This window comes from Heloderma suspectum, chromosome 14, assembly GCF_057233095.1.
Source record: "Heloderma suspectum isolate Gila_16-S chromosome 14, 16-S_ref, whole genome shotgun sequence".
Classification (NCBI taxonomy): Eukaryota; Metazoa; Chordata; class Lepidosauria; order Squamata; family Helodermatidae; genus Heloderma; species Heloderma suspectum.
In genome coordinates, this window is record NC_139471.1 from 8843778 (window position 1) to 8867121 (window position 23344).

A 23344-nucleotide genomic window follows, 5' to 3' on the forward strand; every position below is an offset into this window, starting at 1 on the left:
AAATTTAAGGATTTGGGGTAAATTCATATAAAAACGAATCAAAACAAAATGCTCACCCATCTGCACCAGCCAAATTCAACTGGTACAGCTATTTCCAGCATGAAGAGGACCATATTGTACCTGCCTGCCAATGAGGAGCCTGCCAGAAAAAGGTGTTCGAGTTCAACACCACCAACATGATTGAATACGCAGGGATTCAAAGCCAGACATTTGAGTGCTAAGTACTCAAAGCCCTCTGCCTGGATAGACGAATCTGTCAGTTTCGGTTTCTCCCACATTCAGTTTTATTGAACTCAAGTTCTTTCTATTCCATTTATGAAGATTTTCAAATTCAGATGAGTTCTTTAAAAATTATCAGCCATTCCTACTGAGGAATTGTCACCCATCCCTACTGAGAAATCCTTCTGGACCCATAGCAAAGCCCATCAGATTCCAGAAGAGTCTAAGGCTGCAGTCTTATATCCATTCAGGTAAGAGTAAGCCCTATTGGATTCAATGGGCCTTACTTCTGAGTAGACACGTATAGGATTGCACTGTAATGCTCATTCTGGGGTGATTCCACTAGAGCAGAGTGGCAGATCCTCCATGACACATCCTGCTTTAAGTGTAATTTGCTGACTTCTCTTCCTCACACATATTACTTCCCTACACTCTTCAGAAATCACTGCTGTCTTTCATTATTTTACTTAAACACTCTTTCATTCATCCAAGTCTCCTGTGACAGTGATGTTTTGTCATCTTGTGCATAATTCTATGCCCATTCATATTAAAAACTGCAGAAAGATTCATCAAACTATCCCCACCCCTACCCTCTTTGAAGGTTTTAACAAAACAAAACAAAAGCAAAGTAAGAAGAGAGAAAAGAGCAGGATTTTGGTCATTTCTCATAATATTTCTAAATTTCTTTTAAAAAAGAAGATACAACCTACATTTTGGCTGTCTGAAAGACTGCACTGTCTTAAAGAACAGATAAGTTGTCTGTTCTTTGGTAAACTAGACAAATACAGTTGTCCTGCAAATGGTTATTGACTGTTCAGAAATAATACCATCTTAGAATTTTAGAGCTGGAAAGGACCTTGCAGAAAAGCCTTAGAATTGGAAGTGATCTAGTCCACAGCCTGCTGTATGAAGGATATTGCAACTATAGCATCCCTGACAGATGGCCATACATCCTCTGCTTAAATACGTCCAGCGAAGAAGAGCCCACCACCTCCTGAGGGGGTCTGTTCCACCGCCCAACACTTCTTAGCATTAATACGTTTCTCCAAAAGTTTAGCCAAAATCTGCTTCCCTACAGTTTCCACCCACTGGTTCTAGTCGTGCCCTCTGGAGCAATGGAGAACAAGTCTCCTCCATCGTTGGTGTGGCAGACCTTCACAGATACTTTAAGACAGCTTTCAGTCATGTCTCCCCTTGACCTTCCCTTCTCAAGACTAAAAGTTCCTGAATCTGGGGTCATCCAATGAAGCTAGACAGTGTCAGTTTCGGGACAGATCAAAAGAAGTATTTCTTCACCCAGCAAATGGTTTAAACTATAGAATTTGCTACCAGCCAGAACTCTAAAGGAGTTGTCCAAGGTTCTGAACCTATTGGGGTAGGGTTCAGCACCTTGGATAGCTCCTTTAGAGTTCTGGCTGGTTCTGACTGAAACCCAGAATGGATGCACAGTACCACTGAAATTGGAGCCAGCCACCTCCACTAGTCACTTTTTCTTTTCTTTTTTGTTGCTTCTGCTTTTAACTTCATTTCAAAATAAAACTCTGGGGACAGTAGGGAGAGAAGACTTTGACACACACTGCCTGTGTGTGTGTGTGTGTGTGTGAGGGGGAGAGCGAGAGCGAGAGTGAGAACGAGAGAACACTACAGGTTTAAACACAATCAGAAAAGGATTTAGCAAAGCCATCCAGGCACACTGCTTTTCCCTTTGTGCTGTTCTTCAATGACACATGAAAAAATTATACTTCCTATAAACTAAAGGCCCAGGCAAAAGGGAGCATAGCATCACACATCCCTTGAACTATTTCCTGTGTGCCACATGCACTGGATTACTGCAGCAGAAGGGAACATAGTACCCCCCAGATGTTTTGGACTACAACTCCCTTTAATCCCAGCCAGCAGAGCCAGTAGTGAGGAATTATGGGAGTTGTTGTCCAATTCCAAGTGAATTCTGCACTTAGATTCTTAGCACAATTTTAGCACTTCTACTTATGTGGTATATTTAACTGAATGTAAAAAAAGAAAAGAAAAAGATGTCGTATGCAATATGTAGGGGAAACTACAGTGGACCTACAGTACGTAAGAACAAGATTTGGTAACCACAAATCTGAGATTCTTACCAAAAAACTGTTGCAAGACATTTCAACTTTCTTGCATAAAGTCTCTTGGATTTACAGTTGATGCCAATAGAACAAACAAAAGACCCTGATATGCTTGACAAAAGGGAAGATTTCTGGAACTAAAGTCTCAGAACTCTTAGTCCAAATGGTCTTAATCTGGAGGACAATTCGTAAGCATTACGCCAATCATACCTGTTTTTTCTCCTAAGGGAGGTTCATCTCCAGGCATTCCGAAGTGCCACTCCTGATACCCAGTTAACAGCACAGCTACTGATGAGGGCGGAAGCCAAAACATTTAGATAGATAGAATAGATGATAGATAGATATAAATACTCTGGTGTTAGGGGAGAGAGAGAGAGAGAGGGAGGGAGGGAGGGAGGGAGGGAGAGATTGACTGCTGTTGTGGTTTTAATCTTCTGCTGCTTTCATCTTTTCATGTTTAGTGGTTTCTGTTCTGGGTAGTAAGGGTATTTTGCATTGTTAAATTGTTCTTGTCAGCCACCTTGAGCTCCCAAGAGGAAAGACAGGACATACATGTTTTTAAATAAATAAACAAACCTCCAGTGATATATACAAATTAGTATATGCACATTTTGTGTAATTCTGTATCCCCTCTTTTGTCCTCTTTTCTTTTTTGGTTATGCATTTCCTCTTTTCCGCAATGCCTTTCAAGGCACACGGCCCTTACAAGGTGGGGTACAAGAAAATTCATAACAAAAATATAATACTATAGAAACCATAGTTTAAAACCACACTATGCCCCCTTTAGAAAGAGCATCAACAACCAATCAAAATGCAGAAGTTAATAAAAAGTGGATTGACATAAAAATGCCTTGAGGGCTCTCTTAAGAGTCAACAATGATGGGGCCATACATTATTTCCTGGGAGAGGAATGCGGGGACACTACCAAGAAGGCTGTATCTAATGCAGCCTCCCCCAACCTGGATATATCCAGATGTTTAGGACTACAGTTTCCACTAGCCCCAGCCAGCAGGGCTGATAATCAGGGTTGATGGGGTTGTAATCCCAAAAAATCTGGAAGGACCCAGTTTGGGGAAGGCTTGATCTAAAGTCTTACTAATGAGCCAGAGAGCAGGGCCTCAGACACTGATCTCAACATTTGAGCTGGCTGATGTGGGTGTAAGCTGTCCCTGATCCTAACTGTTTATGTCTTTTAAGGCCAAGACCCAAACTTTAATTGGGCCCAGAAACATACAGGCAAACAGCATAGCCCATACAGAATTAGTGTAATGCAGCTTTTTCCAACTGGGTGCCCTTCAGATTTTATGGATGACAACTCCTAGCTTTCTTGACCACTGGGCCACTGCCCAAGCTGGCTGGGGCTGATGGGTGTTGGAGTCCAAAACATCTGTGGTAATTCTGGCTGGCACAAACGTCCTTGCTACTGCATTCTGAAAATATATGCAAGTGGACCCATTGGGAGATTAAAACTTTCTCTTAAAAAAAAAAACCTTCCCAACTTTTAAGGGAAACTTAGCATCACTTTACTAATGGGCTAAAACAGATGCAATGTAAGCAGATCTGTGATCCATCTCCTGACAGCCATGAATTTGATTGGTGCAGCTGCACTGAGGGGTGGGGTAACTGTGTCCCTAACCCCATACCCATGTGGTTTTCCTGACCTAAATCACACCTCCTCATTTATTGCCAAGTAAGTACAGCAGGGAAAGAAGAAGGCAGAGGAGACTCCATTACAGGATCAGCATTATGAACGCACAAGCATCATCAGCTTCCTGTCTGTGACACTTTGGCATGCCTGTGATGCTGCTGAAAGTCAGCTTGCCCTGTGTATCGAAGGAAAACAACAAAACCTGCACTGGGCATTATTAGAATGGCAACATCTCGTTTTCCTTATTCCCAGTTCTCTCCCTCCAAGAGTTTTGCATGAAGCAAAGGCTGGAGAAAACAACAACAACTTTAACATGCCCTCTCAAATTATCTCCCAGTCTTGCATATCAGACAGACCAATGCATAAACCATTTTCTGCAGGGGTGCAGTTAGGTAATTTTAGACCCTAGACATAACGGTCTGGCAGAGACCCCCTTTAGACAGCCATGTGCATTACTTCAGTGGTGAAAGACACAACTAACATTGTTCTTCCCCTCCCTCTGCCAATCCATGCTTTACATCTGTTTCTACATTCCTGATATGTCAGAACAACAACAGCAAACAAAACTGTTTGCCAATCCTGATGATAATAACACTTTTTAAAAAAATACTCTGTGCATGTGCAGTTTTGCATTTTAGACTCGTCACACCATCATGACTACAGGAACAAAACTGAATTACTGGGGTGGGGCTGAGGCTGGGCTGCATGGCCCTGGATTTTACCTGCGAAGTCCAGGACTAGCTACACCCCTGATTTTCTGGTGTTGTTTGGATCACCAAATAACCTAATTCGGAGGTACAAAACCATCAATTATAACAACGTTTGCCTGAGATATTGGCATACTCAGAATCAGAACATCAGAAAGACGAGACAACCAAGGATTCTGGCTTAACTGGTTTGTGGGCCCATGGCCAAAAATACTGGAGGAGAGCAATGACTAAGAGCAAGATATTTTGCTGCCTGAAACAAAGAGCAAGATGGCACCACCCTCCTGTTCCATGTACAAAAGCTGACCAGACTGGCGTATGAGTCTTACTTTAACACTGGTGACAGGCCTGCGTCTTCCACTGCACCTGAGGGCAGCAGGCTAATTTAGGTAGGGTGGCCACTTCTCAACTGACAACAAAAGAGAGGACACCCATCACTGAAAAAGAGGTCAGCAATTTGCCTAATAATTTCATATGCTAATGTATAGCCATAGGTGCACATTGATACATCATTATTACAATTGAAATAGAAATACGGTACATCTTATCATGGTGTGGAAGGCTATGTGACCTGTGTGTTTGCCTGTTCAGCCTACTAACTGTTGATGGGCAACTGTTCTTATGCTTCTTTATCTTTAAACCAGAGCTGGAGAGGATATAGAGGACACCTTTAAATAGGGGACTGTCCTCTGTAACAGAGGACACCTAGTGTGCAGGGTGCACCACATGGCATACTGAGCTCTGTCTTCCGACCTCTCACTACTGCTCCCCAACCAGCAACATCTGCCACATGAGATCCCTGCCTTACATTGTCTAACCGTAGAGCCGGCCCTGGCTAAGAGAGTCTAGGTAGAAGAATGCCTGTACATTTCCCTTTATATCTCGGGGGGGGGGGGGGGGAGAGAGCTAAAGGCTTACTTTCTTTTTTGCAAAAAGTGAAAGCTAAACATTGGAGAAGGCAGATTGGAGGATCCTTGAGGAGACCAGCCCTTCCCTGCCTGTAGTTACAGCCTGGAGGGTTTACAGATCGGGTTGTTACGCTTTTACAGCCAACTCCCTCGAAAGCAAGCAAGAAATTAGGCTGAGCTAGGATTTCAGTGTTCTGGCTCTGGAAACCCAACTGGCATCACCGATGCTGCCTGCATTTCAAAAGCCACAATCAATCAACTTACTCCAAAAATTGGTTCACTATCCTACAATACATCCATTAAAACTGGAGTCTATTGGGAGTACAGCCTAGTAATCCAATCCCAATTGTATTACTCATGTTTTGGCCTACAGCTTCCATGAACCATCACAACTGGCTATGCTAGCTAGGGCCAATGGAAGCCACAAGTTGCCCACCCCTGATGTAGAGTGAAGGCCTGCTAGGGACTTGAGCAAATCTAATTTCCATAGAAGGTCTTCCAGAATCATGAGTGGCAAGAGAAAAGAGAAAATTGCAGCTAGAATCCAACAACCAGTTAGAATGCGGTGGGGAGATTTCAATATTTTGTGGGATCTACCTTGCTTATTAGAAGCCTGGGTTCTAGCCAGGTGTAAAAGGCATACATTAGACTTAAAGCATTCTGAGCCCAGGAATTTGTTTCATATACCAGTACCAATGGAGCTCCTTCTCTGCAAAATTCCACTCCTGCTTACCCCCATGTTTTCATCATTTCAGCAGTATAATTTAGGGCTGGTGTGTGTGTGTGTGTGATTTTTAATTTTTAATTTTTTAATTTTTTTTGCTGCTATTCTAAAAAACCTGGGAGTCAGAAATGCATGCCAATCTACTTGAAATCAACTGGAGAGGAACCAGCAGATTGCAGTCTACCTTCTGCCGACTCCTGAGTTAGAGAAACCAAAGGGACTCTTCTGAAAGTAGGTAGGTTTCATGTGAGTCGTGGCCTGAGCAAGCAAATAAAAACAACAACTTCAGCCCATATCACAAAGTGTTTATACAAAACTGCTTCCATTACTAAGAGCATGCATGTTCTCATGAACAATATTGGTGATGCACATATCAACTGATCAATGAATCAGCTAGGGGCAGCTGATGAGAGAGTGATGATTAAGGCCATACTTAAACACACACACACACCCATACACACACACACCACTGTTTTGGTTTTAGGGTGTTTTGGTAAGAGGGAAAGAAAAAGAAAAGACCAGAGATTATCTTTGCTTCTTGAAAGGGGTGGTAGCTTTGGTTTACAAAATGGAAATTCTCATGGCTCATTCACTTTCTCAAAAAGACATCCATATTGAAGTTTTCATAACGTACACATTTATTTCACTGTGAAAAGGAAAGAAAACAGATTGGTAGCCCATTTCGGCTGCAAACCTGTGTGCAGAATTAAAGCCCATTGACCAAAGTGGGACTTACTTCCAAGTAGCATAGTATCAGGAATATCTGTGATCAAGGCCCTGTTCAGATGCATGTTGGGGAAGGGTGGTTAGGCTAAGCATGGTGCATGGTGGTTACCGCTAACCACTGCAAATGCTACTGTCACATGAACAGGTAATGATGTTCCACAACATGGTTAGACTAATCATTCTTTAACCACCCTCCCTCTCACAGGGACCTGCAGTCCTCCAGATGGGGCACCACACATCCCAGCAGCCTTTGCACTGTCGGCCATTTTGGTGCTTGGTGCCGCCGGCCATTTTGGTGCTTGACAGCTACTCCTTCTTTGGCCACTCTTGCCACAAAGCTCTATGGCAGCTGTCAATTAACCACAGAGGCTGTTCAGACATCATGCTAAGCCATGGTAGAGCCCAATAGCCATCTTGCAGCAACTGGTTAGTGAACATGGTTAATCTGTGGTTAATAAACTACCATGGCTAGGACAGATGCCTGTTCAGACATCATGCTAAGCCGACATGGTTAGCTCAAAACTCCTAATTATCATGGCTTAGCGTGATGTCTGAACAGGGCCAGTGTGTTAAACGATGCCTGTGTGAATTTGTCAAAAACTGCAAGTTGAGTCATTATTGGCCCATTAGAAATATTTCTTTCTCTCCAAAAGTAACTATCATTTAATATCTTTTATTAGGATTAAGTACAGTACCACAAAGCTTTTGAGGGCCCCAGAACATTTGTGTGAGTGTCTGGGAATTTACACACAAGTTTTAAAAACAGTTGTACCCAAGTCAGTTAATTTTAACAGTGGGTACAGAGTGGCCAGTCATGAGAAACACTGGGTTGGATGAATCACAGCTCAGAATTAAGATTGCCGGGAGAATTATCAACAACCTCAGATACGCAGACAATACCACCCTAATGGCAGAAAGCGAATAGGATCTAAAGAGCCCCTTGTTGAGGGTGAAAGTGAGAGTGCAAAAGCTGGTTTGAAACTCAACATTAAAAAAACTAAGATCATGGCATCTGGCCCCATCACTTCCTGGCATATAGAAGGGGAAGAAATGGAAGCAGTGACAGATTTTACTTTCTTGGGCTCCAAGATCACCGCAGACGGTGACTGTAGCCATGACATTAAAAGACGCTTGCTCCTTGGGAGGAAAGCTATGGCACACCTAGACAGCATAGTAGGAAGCAGAGACATCACCTTGCCGACAAAGGTCCGTCTAATCAAAGCTATGGTTTTCCCAGTAGTAATGTATGGCTGTGACAGCTGGACTGTAAGGAAGGCCGAGCACTGAAGAATTGATGCATTCGAACTGTGGTGCTGGAGAAGACTCTTACAAGTCCCCTGGACTGCAAGGAGGTCCAATCAGTCCATCCTAAAGGAAATCAACCCTGAGTGCTCATTGGAAGGACAGATACTGAAGCTGAAGCTCAAATATTTTGGCCACCTAATGCGAAGAGAGAACTCCCTGGAAAAGACCCTGATGCTGGGAAAGATTGAAGGCAAAAGGAGAAGGGGACGGCAGAGGATGAGATGGCTAGACAGCATCACCAATGCAATGAATATGGACTTTAGCACACTCTGGGAGAGACCGGAGGACAGGAAGGCCTGGCGTGCTCTGGTCCATGGGGTCACGAAGAGTTGGACACAACTGAACGACTGAACAACACCAACAGAGTGGCCAGTTCCTAGAGCAGGGATGGGGAACATGTGGCCCCCTAGATGCTGTTGGACTGCAATTCCCATCATCACTCACCAGTGGCAGTGGTGGCTCAGGCTGATCGGAGTTGTTGTCCAACATCATCAGGAAGGCCATGCATTCCCCGCTGCTTCCCTGGAGGTAGCTACTGCTTCGTAAATTATGTCTTGCTTCCACTGATTTTCCTCTAAGCATGATTGTAGCTTGCTAAGAACAAGATGCAGCCATGATGTCTCAGCCCAACAACCAACAGTTGATCCAACAACATGGTGTACACCACCGCCATCAGCTAGGGAAGGCAGCGTTTGGTGAGCGCAAGCCACCCCACAGCCAACAGCAGAACACACATATTTCGCTTGCCACCTCTGCCACTGGATTCAAGGCGCTGTGCGCAGAAGCCCTTGATCTGGGATTGATACTATCTGAGAATCTCACAGATGTGGGAGTGAAATTTGGGTGATAAATTGTATTTTTCATACACCTTTGATCTCGCCACCTGCATTCCATTCGCCAGCATTCCGAACAGCTCCCAATAACCTGCTTCATTATTTTGCAAAGGAACCCATTCAAGAAAGTTTCATTTTGTGCCCCCCTTTAAAAAAAAAAAAAAGTATTTTTTTTCTCACCTCTCTTAAAATTATCCAGGTGGAGCAACATCATTCCAGCAGAAAACTTTATGGATTCCAGGATCTGTAGGCCAACATGCTTCCCTAGTTGGAAAACTTGGCTTTCTTCCAGCTTATTTACAGTGTGATCCTAAATATGTTTCTTTGCTAAGTGCAGTGGTACTTTACTCCCTAGCAAGCATGCACAGAATTGCAGTTGCAATGATTATTCCCCAGTCATTTGGAGAAATACAATGTGTGGTTGCTTTATTGCACAGGAAAAATAAAAGGCTTCTATTTTTTTATCTTATTAAAAACTGGTGGGGGAGGGCAGGAACTGAACAATTACTTTTAAAACATAGGAGTTTTAAATTTGAGTTTTTCTCATATGGGATTCAAGATAACTATGTCCCCTGCCTGATCTTAAGCATATTAATATATAATTTTAACCCATCCATTTCAGTGGAGCCTACTTTTAATTCAATGTGTGCTGCTAACGCTTTTCTCAGCCTATGGGCACCATTAAACCTGATTAGATGCAAAGCCTTAACTCTGCCTCTAGTCCGACAGGGTATATTCTCACAACTTGTTCTAGATATGGTTGTGAACCCTGTTGGTTTCAGCAGAACTTAAATCCATATCCATGGTGCAGAAAGGGACCTCATGCACCAGTCCTTCTCATAACCATATGCCAAAACAAGTCCCCTTGATTTCAGTGGAAATTTGTCTTCGCCACTTAAGACTGGCCATCTTGACCAGTTAATCAACTCCAGCTTTAGTTGACTGATCTACCGTTTAAGCTTGCAGCCATGGAATTAACATAACACACTTATCTGTACATCATCTTAAATCACAAAAAGCAGTTCTGAAAATTGTGTTAAGGCAATTTAACAGGCCACAATCCACCACCTAACACCACTGATTACTCTGAATTACCCAATGGTGCATTTCAGATGCTTATATTTTTCAACCTCACTTCCAAGTAAGCACATTTCTGGCTGAGTGCAAAACAGCAAGGGACATGGCGAGATGAGGGATGCAACTCTCCCAATTTAATAGAAAATTTCAGGCACACACACGCACTTGCATGCTCAAGTAGGTTTAAACTTACACTTAGTTCTAGTAAATAGAAAGCTCACAGCTAGTTCTAAAAAGACACTGGGATTTCTGGAACGTCCTTTCCCCCAAACTTCCAATGTGAACGTAAGAAGAAATATGAATGCATGTGTACCATTTTAAAGTCTAATGCCATGGGTTCTTTATTATATATATGAACCAAACCCTGTTACTAAGGTGGTGGTGAGAAAGGAGAGGTGGTGGGACTTCAGAAAATATATTTAATTGGTGACTGCATTTTTGAAATTAAGAACTTTGGGGGGAGGTGGATTTACTGTGTCGTTTCACCGCCCCCTTCACCCTCTCTCCCACTGGTATTTTCTGCTGTCCGACTGAAGGAGCAGACACAGCAGGTCACCTTGTCATGTCAAGTGAGGTGCTGCGACTGAACAAAAGGCCAGCATGTTGATATCTTTTTATTCTTCCTCAGCCTTGGATCCCATTCCACGAAGCCCCCCTTCCTGCCAATGCTACTGTATCCAATCAGAAAAGTTTTGATAATATCTGAAGAGACCTTAACTTACTGCTGTCCTTGTCTGGATGGTGAATGGTTTGCATTATATAACGGAATATGTTGTTTTATATACACGCAAACACACACACAATGTGATCATTCACTACATTTTGAACGTGCGTTGTAATATATTGTTAGAGGGCCACATATCCAAAGCGTGGTAAACACCGTCATGTGCGAACGTTTCATCTGATGAATTTTGTGAATGTCCAAGAATATACATCCCTTAAAAAAAAATTTTTTTTACATACTACTGGGAATATTATGAACCGACACAGGCAGTTCTGAAGAATCACTGGAGTATTTCAGATGTTCAGAAATTTAGGCTGCAATCCTAAAACACAGGGAGAAAGCCACATTGAATGCAGTAAGACTTAATTCCAAGTAAATGTTCATCAGAATGCACTGTTCATCTGCCATTTTCATTGACATGTAATTGCTGACACTCACCAATTTTGGGGATTCACTGGAAGTATTTATATAAATATGGTGAACATCTGAAATTGATGAATGTCAGTAGTTATATGTGGATATACATAGACACCTATTGGATTGGATTTTAATCGAAGCTTTTTCAGTTGAATCGTCACCTGCCTTTAAAATTAATTAATTCATCATTTCAATATTTGCCTCCTCTCTGTCCATTTGAACCATCTGTAAGGTACTGACTACATTCTTCAACAATTTTATGCATTGTATCCTGCATTTCTATTGTAGCCTATGGCTAATATCAAAATAAAATTGAACTCAACTCAACTGTACATAAATAAATTCACACGTTATCCTGACCTCAATAGAGGATATTGTTTTGCCATACTGCAAGACATTTGAGCCAACTTGCAACAAAAGTTACCACTTTAGTTCCACTGTTGGAAGGAAAGACCAGCTATGATTCTCTCTCTCTCTCTCTCTCTCTCTCTCTCTCTCTCTCTCTCTCTCTTTTTCCTGCTCTTACAGTAACACACCAGACCCAAAATAGCTATTTAGAAAAAACAACAAACCTCCACACTATTGAACCTTTAACTCAAGCCTCACCACTTCAAATTTACCCCCCCCACACACACACGTACTCAACTACTTAAAAGCTATAGTTGATTACTTAGTAAAGTTTACAGCTATTTCCCCCACAGAAATGTGATCTGTTGCTTTGTTTTGTTTGAATTTTCACAATACTCCCCTGCCCCTTTTTGAGCCACTTTTAAATCTCATATTTTATGCTGATTTTGAAGAGTGATAACCCGTTGTATCCCACCTTTTCCCATGCAAAGATCTATTTTGGGGACAAAAAGTAAGAACCGATATACAAATGGAAGCTTTCATTATCCCCCACCAGGACAGCTATTCAAAGTAAAAACATTTTAATGAAATATTCAGAAGTTCAAGTTTATTAATTGTACACGGAACTTCACATTCCAAAAATGAATATTCTTCTCCACACAACGAGAAGACAAACAAGCAAAAATACATGGAAGCCCGCTGGGTGTGAAATCCTACTCAGAAGTAGGCGCCATTGAATTCAATAAGGCTTACTCCTAGAAATGTGTGCACGGGCTTGAAGTCTCAAGGATACATTTCTCATTATTCAAAACATTACAGCAAGATTAGGACAAAATTAAAATAAGCAGTAACCCTTAGCAATTCTCCAGAAGTGGTACCTTGGAATACAAACTTTGCAACTGATTCAGTCACATAAGATTATGCATATCCATGGATGTGTTCCTGCTCTAAAGACTTTCCTGGGAAAGGAGCATTCAAAAGGGCAAAATAAGTCTGGTAGAGAAATTGCACAACATTAACACGCATAATAGCACAGTTCCTAACTCTTCACTACCATGCGGGTGGACATGATTTAGATGGTGCATACAAGTGTTCATCCTGCCAGTGAGTGGGTTACTGCAGGAATGGGTCAGGGAAATTCTTCATGACATCCAGAGCTCTTTTCTATTGAAGACTGCAGCGTTCCACTGGAGTTCTCAAAGACCCTGACCCCACTGAAACCAGTGAGACGCCCTCCATAGGAAATGTCTTTTTAAGCCCAAACTTCAATGCTGCATAAACCTTCCTTAGCTTACAGGCTGAGGGCAGAAGCCCCCATTTGAAATAACACATTTGGGGTGTCACTGTGAGATAAAGGAACATTAATCCCCAACCATTCAGAGGCTGGAGTTACAACCCTAGCAATATTTATACGCTGCATGTCTTGTTACCAATTACTCCCTGGTTTCCATGGTGCAGGATTTGGGGGCTGTAGCTATGAAATGCACATAGTTTCTCTCCTCCCCCTGCCCCCCCCCCTGCTTCACTTCAGGATCTTTTGGAAAAGCTCCTGAATGTTAGACAAAAGGGTGATGTACAACAAGAGATGTTGCCTTTTGTTAGTTGCCAGACTACTTGTGGAGTCATATTATGTCGTGGCGATTGAAGTGACCATGTTCTACCCCACTCTGGACACAAAGAGGGTCCTAAATTTTAGTGACAAGCGTGAAGTGGAGAAAGGGGGGGGGGAGGAAAAAAGGGAGAGAAGAGAATCAGCCCCAAGCCAAAAAACAAAAACAAAACCCAATGGAAAGAAAAATCAGTGCACTGACATATAGATTGCGTATGGAGCTGATGTGGGTTCTTCAAGAAAGACAACAGCTAGCATTATTATAGCTTTGTCGCTATACACAGCACATGACAGAGCAACGAGATCCCTGCCCCAAGGAGCATACACAGTCTGAATTTGTTTTGACAGTGGGGGAGACAAACTGAAGAGGATGGTACAGCAGTGAGCAGGAGGCCAACTATGAGATGAAGGTTATAGGTTTCTAGGAGATACTCATTATTTTAAAAGGATGCAGTGACAGAACCTTTCTGTCCATCAAAACACACAAGGGGACAACCATTGACTACACACACCCCTTGTTTTCTCATTATTTATGAATATCTGCATTGTATTTGAAGAATCCCAGCTCCCAGGTCTTTCCAACTATTTGTAGTTGAATTAAGATCCTTAACGTATAGAGAGAAGAAGCCGAGGGTGCTGTTAAAGGGGCGGCGGGGGGGGGGGAAGGGGAGATAATGTCTCTCTCCGCATGTACACTTCAGACCACATGCAATTTATTCTTAGGAGCTTTGAGATCTCTGCCCACTTCACTAATCCTGCACACGATTGTGACTGTTGTTATTATAAAACAATTAAGTCAGCTTAGTGCTAAGTATGAACATCCAAAATACAACCCCCTTCTGCTTGCTCTTTCTTTCTTTCTAAAAATGGACCTTGCTATGCTCTGATTATCAATAAAGATCTCATGAGATATTCAAAAACAAACAAACACACAAATCAAAAATCACAGCACACATCCGTAAAAATACACAACAGTTTGGGAAACAGCCAAGAGTGGGCCTTTGGTCCTCACTGATTTCCCCCTCTCTCCCCCCTCCCCTAGACATGCACAAACTTTTGACTGCCTGCACTGAAAAGCTGAAATGTCACTCTTGAAATGGTATAATGCGTATTGCAATGGGATTTAATACTAACCCTGTCTGCTCTGGAGGCCTGTGCAAACAGTGCAATCCTATGCATGCCTACTCAGAAGTAATCCCCAATGGGTAGCACTGCAATCTAAATAACCCTCACCCTGGACAGTGAAGCATATGTATGATATGTGTGTACATATATATTTACGACTGGACACAACTGCTGTACCATAACCAGCTGCTTTGATCCAATAAGAATCTAATGTCATCTCTTTGGCCTAACACTTTTCTTCACATATCTAAAACCAGCAGACTACAATGTGTGTTTGTGTGTTGGGGGGGGGGGATTTGCCATAATCCTGGCCTTGGGAGAAACCCCCCACCCCCAAACACCAAAACTCCAGATACTCCATTCCTTTAAGTCCTTTTTTTTTTTTTTTTTTTTTGCCAGTTTGGAAGGCTTTTTTCAATCCCACCCTTATTGCTACTACCACGAGGACTAGCACCTTAAGCATCAGTCTTAAAGACAACTTCACTTGGACAGCTAAGCGCCTCCGCCCAACAGATTTCAAAGCGAGGCCAAGGCAAGCTTGAAATCAACATTGGTTTTAATTCCGTGTGTTTTGATCTGGGGGTTGAACCTAGCGCTCCGGGAACAAAAGGCATTGTGCTGCGATCCCGTCATTCCCTCCGTAAGGTAATTTTTTTTCCGGTAAGAAAAACGGCGGAAGAGTGGGGAAAACAAGTGGAGGGTTAATAGTGGAAGCGCCTGGAGTCTGGGCCCTTGGTAAAATTCGGGCGGCAGATAGATTTCACACTTAAAAAAAAAAAAAACTCGTCTGGACCCCCCCCCCCCCCGGGGTTTACTGAAGGGCATACGTGGGGGTGGCGTCGCTGGTCTTTTTTGGCCGAGTGTTGCTGGCTCTTTCTCCGCACAGAGAGACACCAGCTGTTTCTCTGCGCCAGTTCTTTTGACAATGGGTGTGTGGGTGGGTGTGTAAGGGAAAGGGCCAACTCTAACGGGAATTTAGAACACAGCTTCGCCACTCGTGTGTGTGTGTGTGGGGGGCTCTTGTATGGGGAAGGTGCCTGTCCCCAACGGGGTGTGTGTGTCGCCTTCCCCCTTTTTGTCTCCTCGAGAGCAAAGCATATGTATGATATGTGTGTACATATATATTTCCGAATGGACACAACTGCTGTACCATAACCAGCTGCTTTGATCCAATAAGAATCTAATGTCATCTCTTTGGCCTAACACGTTTCTTCACATATCTAAAACCAGCAGACTACAATGTGTGTTCGTGTGTTGGGGCGGGGGGGATTTGCCATAATCCTGGCCTTGGGAGAAACCCCCCACCCCCAGACACCAAAACCCCAGATACTCCATTCCTTTAAGTCCTTTTTTTAAGTCCGCTCTGTTCTTGTAGGGCCGGCCAGCCTCGACGGCTGCCTCCGTAGCTCCCTCGCCCCAGCGGCCTCTCTGGGCTCATCCCTACACACCCACACCCCGTCCCCCTCCTGCTCCGACACCTGGCTTCCATCCCTCCCCCGACCCGGCGGCTCTTCGCCCTCAAAAGCCCGAAGCGACCGAGCCCGGGGCGGAAGGCGTCGCGGCCTCCCTCCCGGCTCCCCAGGAGAGGCGCGGCGGCCGCGCGCCTCTGCCGCACTCGCTTGGTGAAGGAGGCACCAGAAACTCTCCTCGGGGCGACCGACGCGGGCCCTTTCCCGGCTACGCCGAGGCAGACAGAGGATGGAGACGGAAGAAGAGGGGCCTCCCCTCCCCTCCCCTCCCCCCCCCAGACCCCCGGCCTCTTTGGTGACCTCTCCAAGGGCGCTTCGGAGCGCAGGAAGTTGGAACACCCTTGAGCGAACGAGCGCCTCTTTCCTGTTCTTGGGGTAAAAGCCAACAGAAGTCCTTAAGTCCCATTCATTTCAATGGGTCTACTTTAAGTCGGGCTTGTGTGGGGTGCTTAGAAGGCCTTCGGTTGGGTTACGGTCCTTGGACTGTCTTCGTTATATTAATTGGTCGGCTTCGGCTTCCCAGGCCGCCGTCAGAACGCTTCTCGGGCCTGCCCTGCGCGCTAAGGGGCAGCGCTCGAGCTCCAAGGCGCCTCCTCGGAAGGAATCCGCTTCGGCCTCGCCCGAGGATCAATGGCAAGAGAGCTACAGCGAAACAGTAGCGGGAGACCCCGGTCCCCGCCTTGGCCGCGCTCCTCTCTTCGGTGTGTGGGGGGGAATAAGGCCCGGTTTCCTCGACGTGCATTCGGGGACTTGGGAGAGAGGCCGGCCGGAGCCATCGAGGGAGGCTCTCCCTCCTTCGGGCCCAAGAGATGGGTCCCGCCTTCTCAGGCGGGTGGCAGGCACAATTGCGGTTTGCGACACAAGTCCGGTAACAGCCCCGACTTTAGGTGCCTGGGACAGAATAGGGAGGGGGAGGTTTGTTTGAGGTTTCTCCCTCCCCCCCACCCTTCAGGCCTGTAGTCAGAGGTGGGCTGGAGGGGCTTCCCCCTATTTTTTCTCTGCCCCCCTTTTTCTTTTTCTTTTTTAACAAACAAAATTTGAAAAGTTCAGAATTCGGTCTTTAAATGGCCTGTAAACCAGATGACCTACCCCCTACTTTTTAGCGCCCCCCCCCCCCGAACTTTTAGGCTGGCTTGGCTACAGACCTGCCCCCCTTCCCATAGGTCGACGAAAAGGGAACAAGAGAGGGGGGAGAATAAAAATGGGAAATAAAAACAAACAGAAAAGAGGAAAAAAGAGAAGGAAGAGAAGGGAAACGGGAAAGGAGAGTGGGGGAAGAAAGAGAAAGAAACGAAACGACAGGCAACGACATGAAAGGAAGAGGGCAGGATAGGGAGAGGGAAGAAGGGGAAAGAGGATGAAAGGGTCGAGTCTGGGTGGGAAGTAAGCGAGCCGCCCCAAACAGCTGGCTTCGCTTTCTCGGTTGCATCCCTTCTCTTGGGTCTCCGCAGCCGGCAAAGGAGATGGAGCGCGGCGGCTCCGCTCTCGGGCAGGGAGGCGGCCGAGTTTCCTGGGCCTACCACAGCGACTGGAACGAAGCCGGGAGCCGGGGCTGCCGTCTCCAGCGGCCCTGGTAGCGGCTCGCCTTCCCCGAAGGCGCCCCAAGGCAGCCGGCTGGTTTCCTAGCGGAACCTGCCGGGCTTTCTCTCTAACCTTGGAAGAGCGAAACGCGCGCCGATGGGGGGGGGGGGCAGTATAAACGTCGCAGTTCGGGGTTTCGTTTCTTTGCCGAAGTCACCTCAGCAGGATTCTGATCCACTTCAGTCGAAGTGCTTGGGGATTTTATCATTATTATGGACAACAACAACATCATTTTAAACAGGATCAGCCCGATTGAAACCAACGAAGATCAACTGGATTCAGCTCCGAACTATCGGAGTCTTTCTGCTGCTGCTGCTGCAAAACCTCCTCAAAGGCTACACTCCGAATCAGTTGGCCTTTCAATCCGGTTTAGCCTCGTCGGTTTCCGTGAAGCGGATCCGGCTTGGGAGGTATTGACTTTCAAACAAATCCCGCTGACTTCAGTGGGACTTACTCCTGACTAAGTGTGCATAGTATTTGCAGCCTTCTGGAGGCTGGTGGTACTCTAGATATCAGAGGGAATGAGGGGGGAAAGTCTACAATATTAAGAAACGAAGGCTGCAATCCTATGCACACTTACCTGAGAGTAAGTCCCATTGAACGCGGTGGGACTTAGTTCCAAGTAAACATGGATAGGGTTGTGCTCTAAATATAGTGTATTCATCAGTAACGTTCTATAAAATATGGGAGGTTCGTTTTCTTTTTTAATGTCCAATTGTGTAGGCCTTTGTTCTGCCATGTATCTCAGAGGGGGTGTATTGTGTGTTCACCTCCCTCTTATAAGGGGAGGAAACTGACTTGGTGAACACATACACATTTAAGTTCCTGGCCTCAGACTCAGAAGCCTCCAAGCCTAAACATAGGGTTGCCTTTTTCTTTCTCTCCAATCTTCAGTGGTCCTCCAAATTACCCCCCCATAACCTCCAGCCCATACTTCCGAGTAAACAGAGTAAACATCCACGTTCCACTGTTAACTCCCCGATAAGTGTCCACATAATTGCAGCCAAAATCGTCACTTTATTTGCTCCGTTTTTATATTTTTGTTGAAGGCAGAAGTTTCTTTCAATAACATACCACCATGATTTATCAGCAGAATGATATATAATGTATATTTACCTCCCCCGTAATAGAATTTACCCTCCTCCTCTTTAAATTACTTCTAACAACAACATGAATCAGGTTTCTTTTTTCTTTTCCTTTGAAAAGGGTTTTGATGAATTCCCTCTCCACCCCTTTCCAACAATTTACAATCTTTCCTTCCACTGTACCCACCAAAGGTATTTAGCCAATATTGCAGCGATCGAACCAACAACCTAAAACACTGGAATCCCCACCCCCACAATCAAAGCAGTATTGTTATTTAAGGAAGGAACTTAGCAATACCGGGTGGTTTTTAATTGCTGTTATAGAATTTCCCGCTGTGGAATTTTTAAAAGAGCAAGTGTTGCTTGGTTATGTACATTTAAAAATAAAGTCGCTAATCGGAAAACAAATATTATTCCATTCTCCAACACAAACAAGTAGACATTTATATTTCTATCCCATCTTTAAAAGGGGCCGCAGGAATATTAACAGTAATTCAGGAAAGTTGGTTGAATGATTACAGGTAATTTCCTTGGGAAATGGCATTATAAAGAAATAAGCGCAGGCAGGTTTACTCAGAAGTAAACCGCATCGAATTGAGAGGGATTTACTCCCAAGGAAACACGCAGAGGATGGGGAGAAATTAAATTCCAGTGACATGAATGGATACTTCAAGTTCCAATCAATTAAACGAAGACAAGGAGGGAGCGGGGGACTCGGTTAAGATGAATTTTAAAAACGCATATTTTTTTTACCGACGATGAAACGTTTTCAGTTTTGGAAACGTGCGTGAACATCTCATTGGTTTTGAGGGAGTTCGCTGGAAAGTAAGCCCGTGTTGCCACGGGGTTCACTTCGGAGTCAAACCATTTTGGATCTAAAAAACGTGAACCGCTTTCACACCCTACGAATTCTTACACGAGCGAATCGAGTCCGGATTCAGACCACTTACAGCCACCCACCCGGCTCCAGCCCACGCACCTAGCTACTCGAGAGCAAGAAAAACCTGCGTGCGCCTCGCTTTCCTAGATACACACGAGGAAGGACTCGCCCCTGTGACGCAACAATAGAACTTCTACCGGTGACGTAACAATGGGATCTAAAGAATCAAAGGGCAGGGCAGCCCTTTGATCTTGATCGCTTGCCTTTCTCTTCCACAGCCTCCCCCTGCGGAATTGCTGATCCCGAAAAGCTGAACAGTTCTTCCAGCCCAGACCGAACACAACCATACATAAGACTGGATCGGGCTGAGTCCTGCGCACAGAACACGTGGGTTCGCTTTCAGCGCGTGGCGCGGAACCGTGGCCTCTGTACTCGCTACGTGGCGAGGCGAGACCGAGCCAGATTTGGAGCATCTTTTTGGGGGGTGGGGAGAAAAAGAAAGAAGGGGTTTGGTGTGTGTGTGTGTGTGTGTGTGTGTTTCCTTACTGTTGGTAGTCTTGCTTGCAGTAGAGTTTGCGATCCCGGAAGTAGCAGCTGGTGGTCAGAGCCTGTTGACATACGGCGCACTGCAAACACTCTTCATGCCATGAGGATTCGTTGACGCGCATCAGGAAGCGGTCAGAGATGGGCCGCTGGCAGCCCTCGCAGACGGCCTGGTGCTGACAGTCTGACCCTGAGGAACGAGAGAAGAAGAGGCAGCAGGCAGAGAGAGAGAGAGAGAGAATGTGAAGGAAAAAAGGGGGAAAAACACTCACAAGGACGGCAATTGCAAAGGACCATTTATTTCAGCAATCTTCTCCGTTATTCAGCTGGCATTCACACAGCCAAGAGAGGACTCGCACAGGAGGTGGCGCTTCTCCAGATCGCTACAGCCTCCTTTAACTCACTATTTGGGAGCCACTGTGTTCCGAATCCGCAGGAGCCGGAGAAAGGTACTGGTTTCCTCAGGAGTAAGAGCCACTGAGTTCAGCCAGCCTTACTCTCAAGGAAGTGTGCCCTGGGGTTTGCAGCCTACCTAGGCGGGGGTGAGACAGCCCCGGAACGATCTACAGAACTGGGCGCTACGATTGGCGGGTTCTGTTCGCTCCAAAGTCAAGCGGCACATGGCTTGCCTGATCCAGAGTGAAGTGTAGAGGATTGTGCAGAAAGGAGGCTGAATTTCATCACCACCATACTCATCATCCACCATTTCCAAATAGCTGGGTTTGCACACACACTTTTATTATGCACCTCATTTGTTCACTAATGTAAAGCTCCGTTGAATGACCATAAAGGCACGTGCGTGGATCTTTGCAGTTAACCCACAGTTCTGAGCTCCCATTATACTCCAGCTTGCTTCACCATTACAAAAGGAGCTGGGATGCCCTATATCTATCGTTATTAATTACTATTCACGTGTGTGTGTGTGTGTGTGTGAGAGAGAGAGAGAGAGAGAGAGATGTCTATGGGATCAAATCCAAGTCCCATGATATGCATATGTCCAAGTCCCACGATCGAAGGTCTCCCCAGATAAGAGATATTCAATGAAGACACATCCTCATCTGATATACTGACTGGATCTCTTTGATAAGTGTATAGGAATGTGTTATTCGTGTGTGTGTGTGTGGGGGGGGGGGCATTAGCTACAGATTCTTGTAGCACCTTAAAGAATAATGGGCTTGCTTATGGGGGCAGAATTTTTCATTGACTACATCATGAAGCCGTCAATTTGTAGATAGATATTAAACACCCACAAATTAAAAAAAAAAAGGGGGGGAGGAATCTACAAAAATGGAAGGCCATGTTGTCTTGAAATGTAAGGGGACAAGGAGGCCACCCTTTTCCTGAAGCGTTGAACTCGCCTCAGGTCCATTTGAGGGCCAGTCGCAGCAGGAGTGATCCAATAACTGTTTGAAAACGCAAGTAAACCTGACATTTCAAGGGAGAGGCGAATAAAAAATACTTTCTCCAGCTTCCAAAACGACGCACTTAAATTGAATGTGTTCTGGAACATTTCTGGAAGGAGGGGGCAATTTTGCTGTGTGTGTGTGTAAATTAATCTACTTATAGGGTTTGTGTTTGTGCGTGTGCGTAGCAAATAACCAATCTATATTGGAACATGATTTATTTTGTGGGCATAAATGGGGCTCACATTCTGACGTGGACAAAACTGCACGCGTATCTTTCGATTTATAGAGGTTATTCAGCTGGGCGTGTTGGCAAAGGAGGCTTAAAAGGAACCTGAAATGCTTCCCCACCACTCCAGTTCCTTGAAGTTGGCCGCTCGCAATGGCTTGGGCTCAAAGTTTTGCAGCGTGTATATACTGTTCCTGTTGCAACAAACTCGAGCCTTTTAAACACACGTACATGCATGCTGGGGTGGGTGGGTAGGTGGGTGGGTGGGTGATCCAGGATGGGAGATAGGAATGAAAGCCCAGATTGTTCAAGAAAGATTTTGTTTCGAGTTCGCCAATTAAAAAACAAAAAGAAGTTACCAAGCTGGATGGTGTCACCACTGCAAACCGAACCTTTCCCTCAACCTTATCGCAAACGAATGCCTTGGCAGAATTTTGGGCGTGAAAGCATTTCCAGGACTCAATCCAGCCTATTGATCCCAAGCGCTGTCAGTTGCCCTAGCCGCATTTCCTTAGGAATCAAGTCCTAACGATTGGAGATAGAGCTAGAAAGCGCTCAGGATCGGGGCCATGCGAGATTCCATGTCTGGATGAGATTTAAAGAACATGCAAGAGAGAGAGAAAGAAAAGAAAGGAGTAAGTTGGGGTGGGGGAGGCTAAGAAAGAAGACACGCTCACCCAGTAGGACACCTAAAGTTGCCGGCCCCGATCTCAGTGGGTGATCCTCCATTTTAATCCCGTCCAACATCTTGGAACAGTCGGTGGAGCTCCTGTTAAAACAGCTTTCCAGCGACTCGGGCCCCGTCGCAACGTCCATGGGGGGGAAGGCTGTCTGTGGAGGGGAAGGGGGAGGCGATTAGTGCCCACTCCGGCCGGGATCAGGGCCGCGGAGCAGCTGGAAGTGGCCGGTAGAGGAGGCGAGCGCCGCCGCAAAGCCAGGAGGCGAGGCGAGCCGGGCGTCCATCGGAGGTCACCGCATCGCGACCCGACGGCGGGGCAGCGGGCAGGGTCACCTGCTGGCTAGAGGGTGCCTCCCGAGCCCCTCTCGAGCCGGAGGGGGCGGCCAGGCCCTCCCCGAAGCAGGGGGCTGTCCGGCACGGCATGCAACCGCGAGCAGAAGCTCTCTCCCCCGGAGCGCTCCCGCGCCAAAGTGCCATCCAAGAGTCCCGAGCCAGGAGTCGCTCCGTTTAGAAGCGGCGGAAAACTGCGGCGGAGGAACACACCCACCCCGGCGGCAGCCGCCTCTCCCCCTCCCCCTCCTTTTTCCAAAAAGGAAAAAAAAAAAAACTTGCTGACATTTGAACTCCCAATTGGTGCTCCTAATATCGCTGCGCCGCGGTGAGGCGGTTTCTTCGATGTCAAATAGTGCCGTCGCTTACGCTCAAAAAAAGAAGAAAAAAAAAAGGGGGGGGGAGAATAGAGGGAGAAAGAGAGAAAAGCAGAGAGAAACAGAGATATAAATAAATAAGTGAAGAGGGGAGGGGAGGGGAGGGGAGGGGGGGAGGGAGGGAGGAAGAGGGGAGGGGAAGACAAGGCACCCCCCCGCCTTTTCGGATCTTGACAAAAGCGACACGGCCAGGTGCAGATGAGAGTCAGAGTTTTCCCAGGTAACGAGTCTGTAGTGGAAGGATAAAGTGGGGACCGTTGGGGTGCTGGCGTATTTGAACAGTTAGATTTAGAAATGGG

General features: G+C 45.6%; 1 protein-coding gene across 1 annotated transcript in view; it reads right to left on the minus strand.

Annotated features, from left to right (window-relative positions):
• The window catches only part of LMX1B (LIM homeobox transcription factor 1 beta), a 229504-nt gene extending 207020 nt beyond the window's left edge, over positions 1 to 22484 (minus strand). The window contains exons 1-2 of the mRNA XM_084821254.1: positions 22337 to 22484; positions 20031 to 20217 (exon numbers count right to left, since the gene is read on the minus strand). Coding sequence (XP_084677380.1) covers positions 20031 to 20217; positions 22337 to 22475 — 326 coding nt within the window. The 5' untranslated portion in view covers positions 22476 to 22484. The remainder of the gene's footprint in view (positions 1 to 20030; positions 20218 to 22336) is intronic.
• Positions 22485 to 23344: the final 860 nt, after the last annotated feature.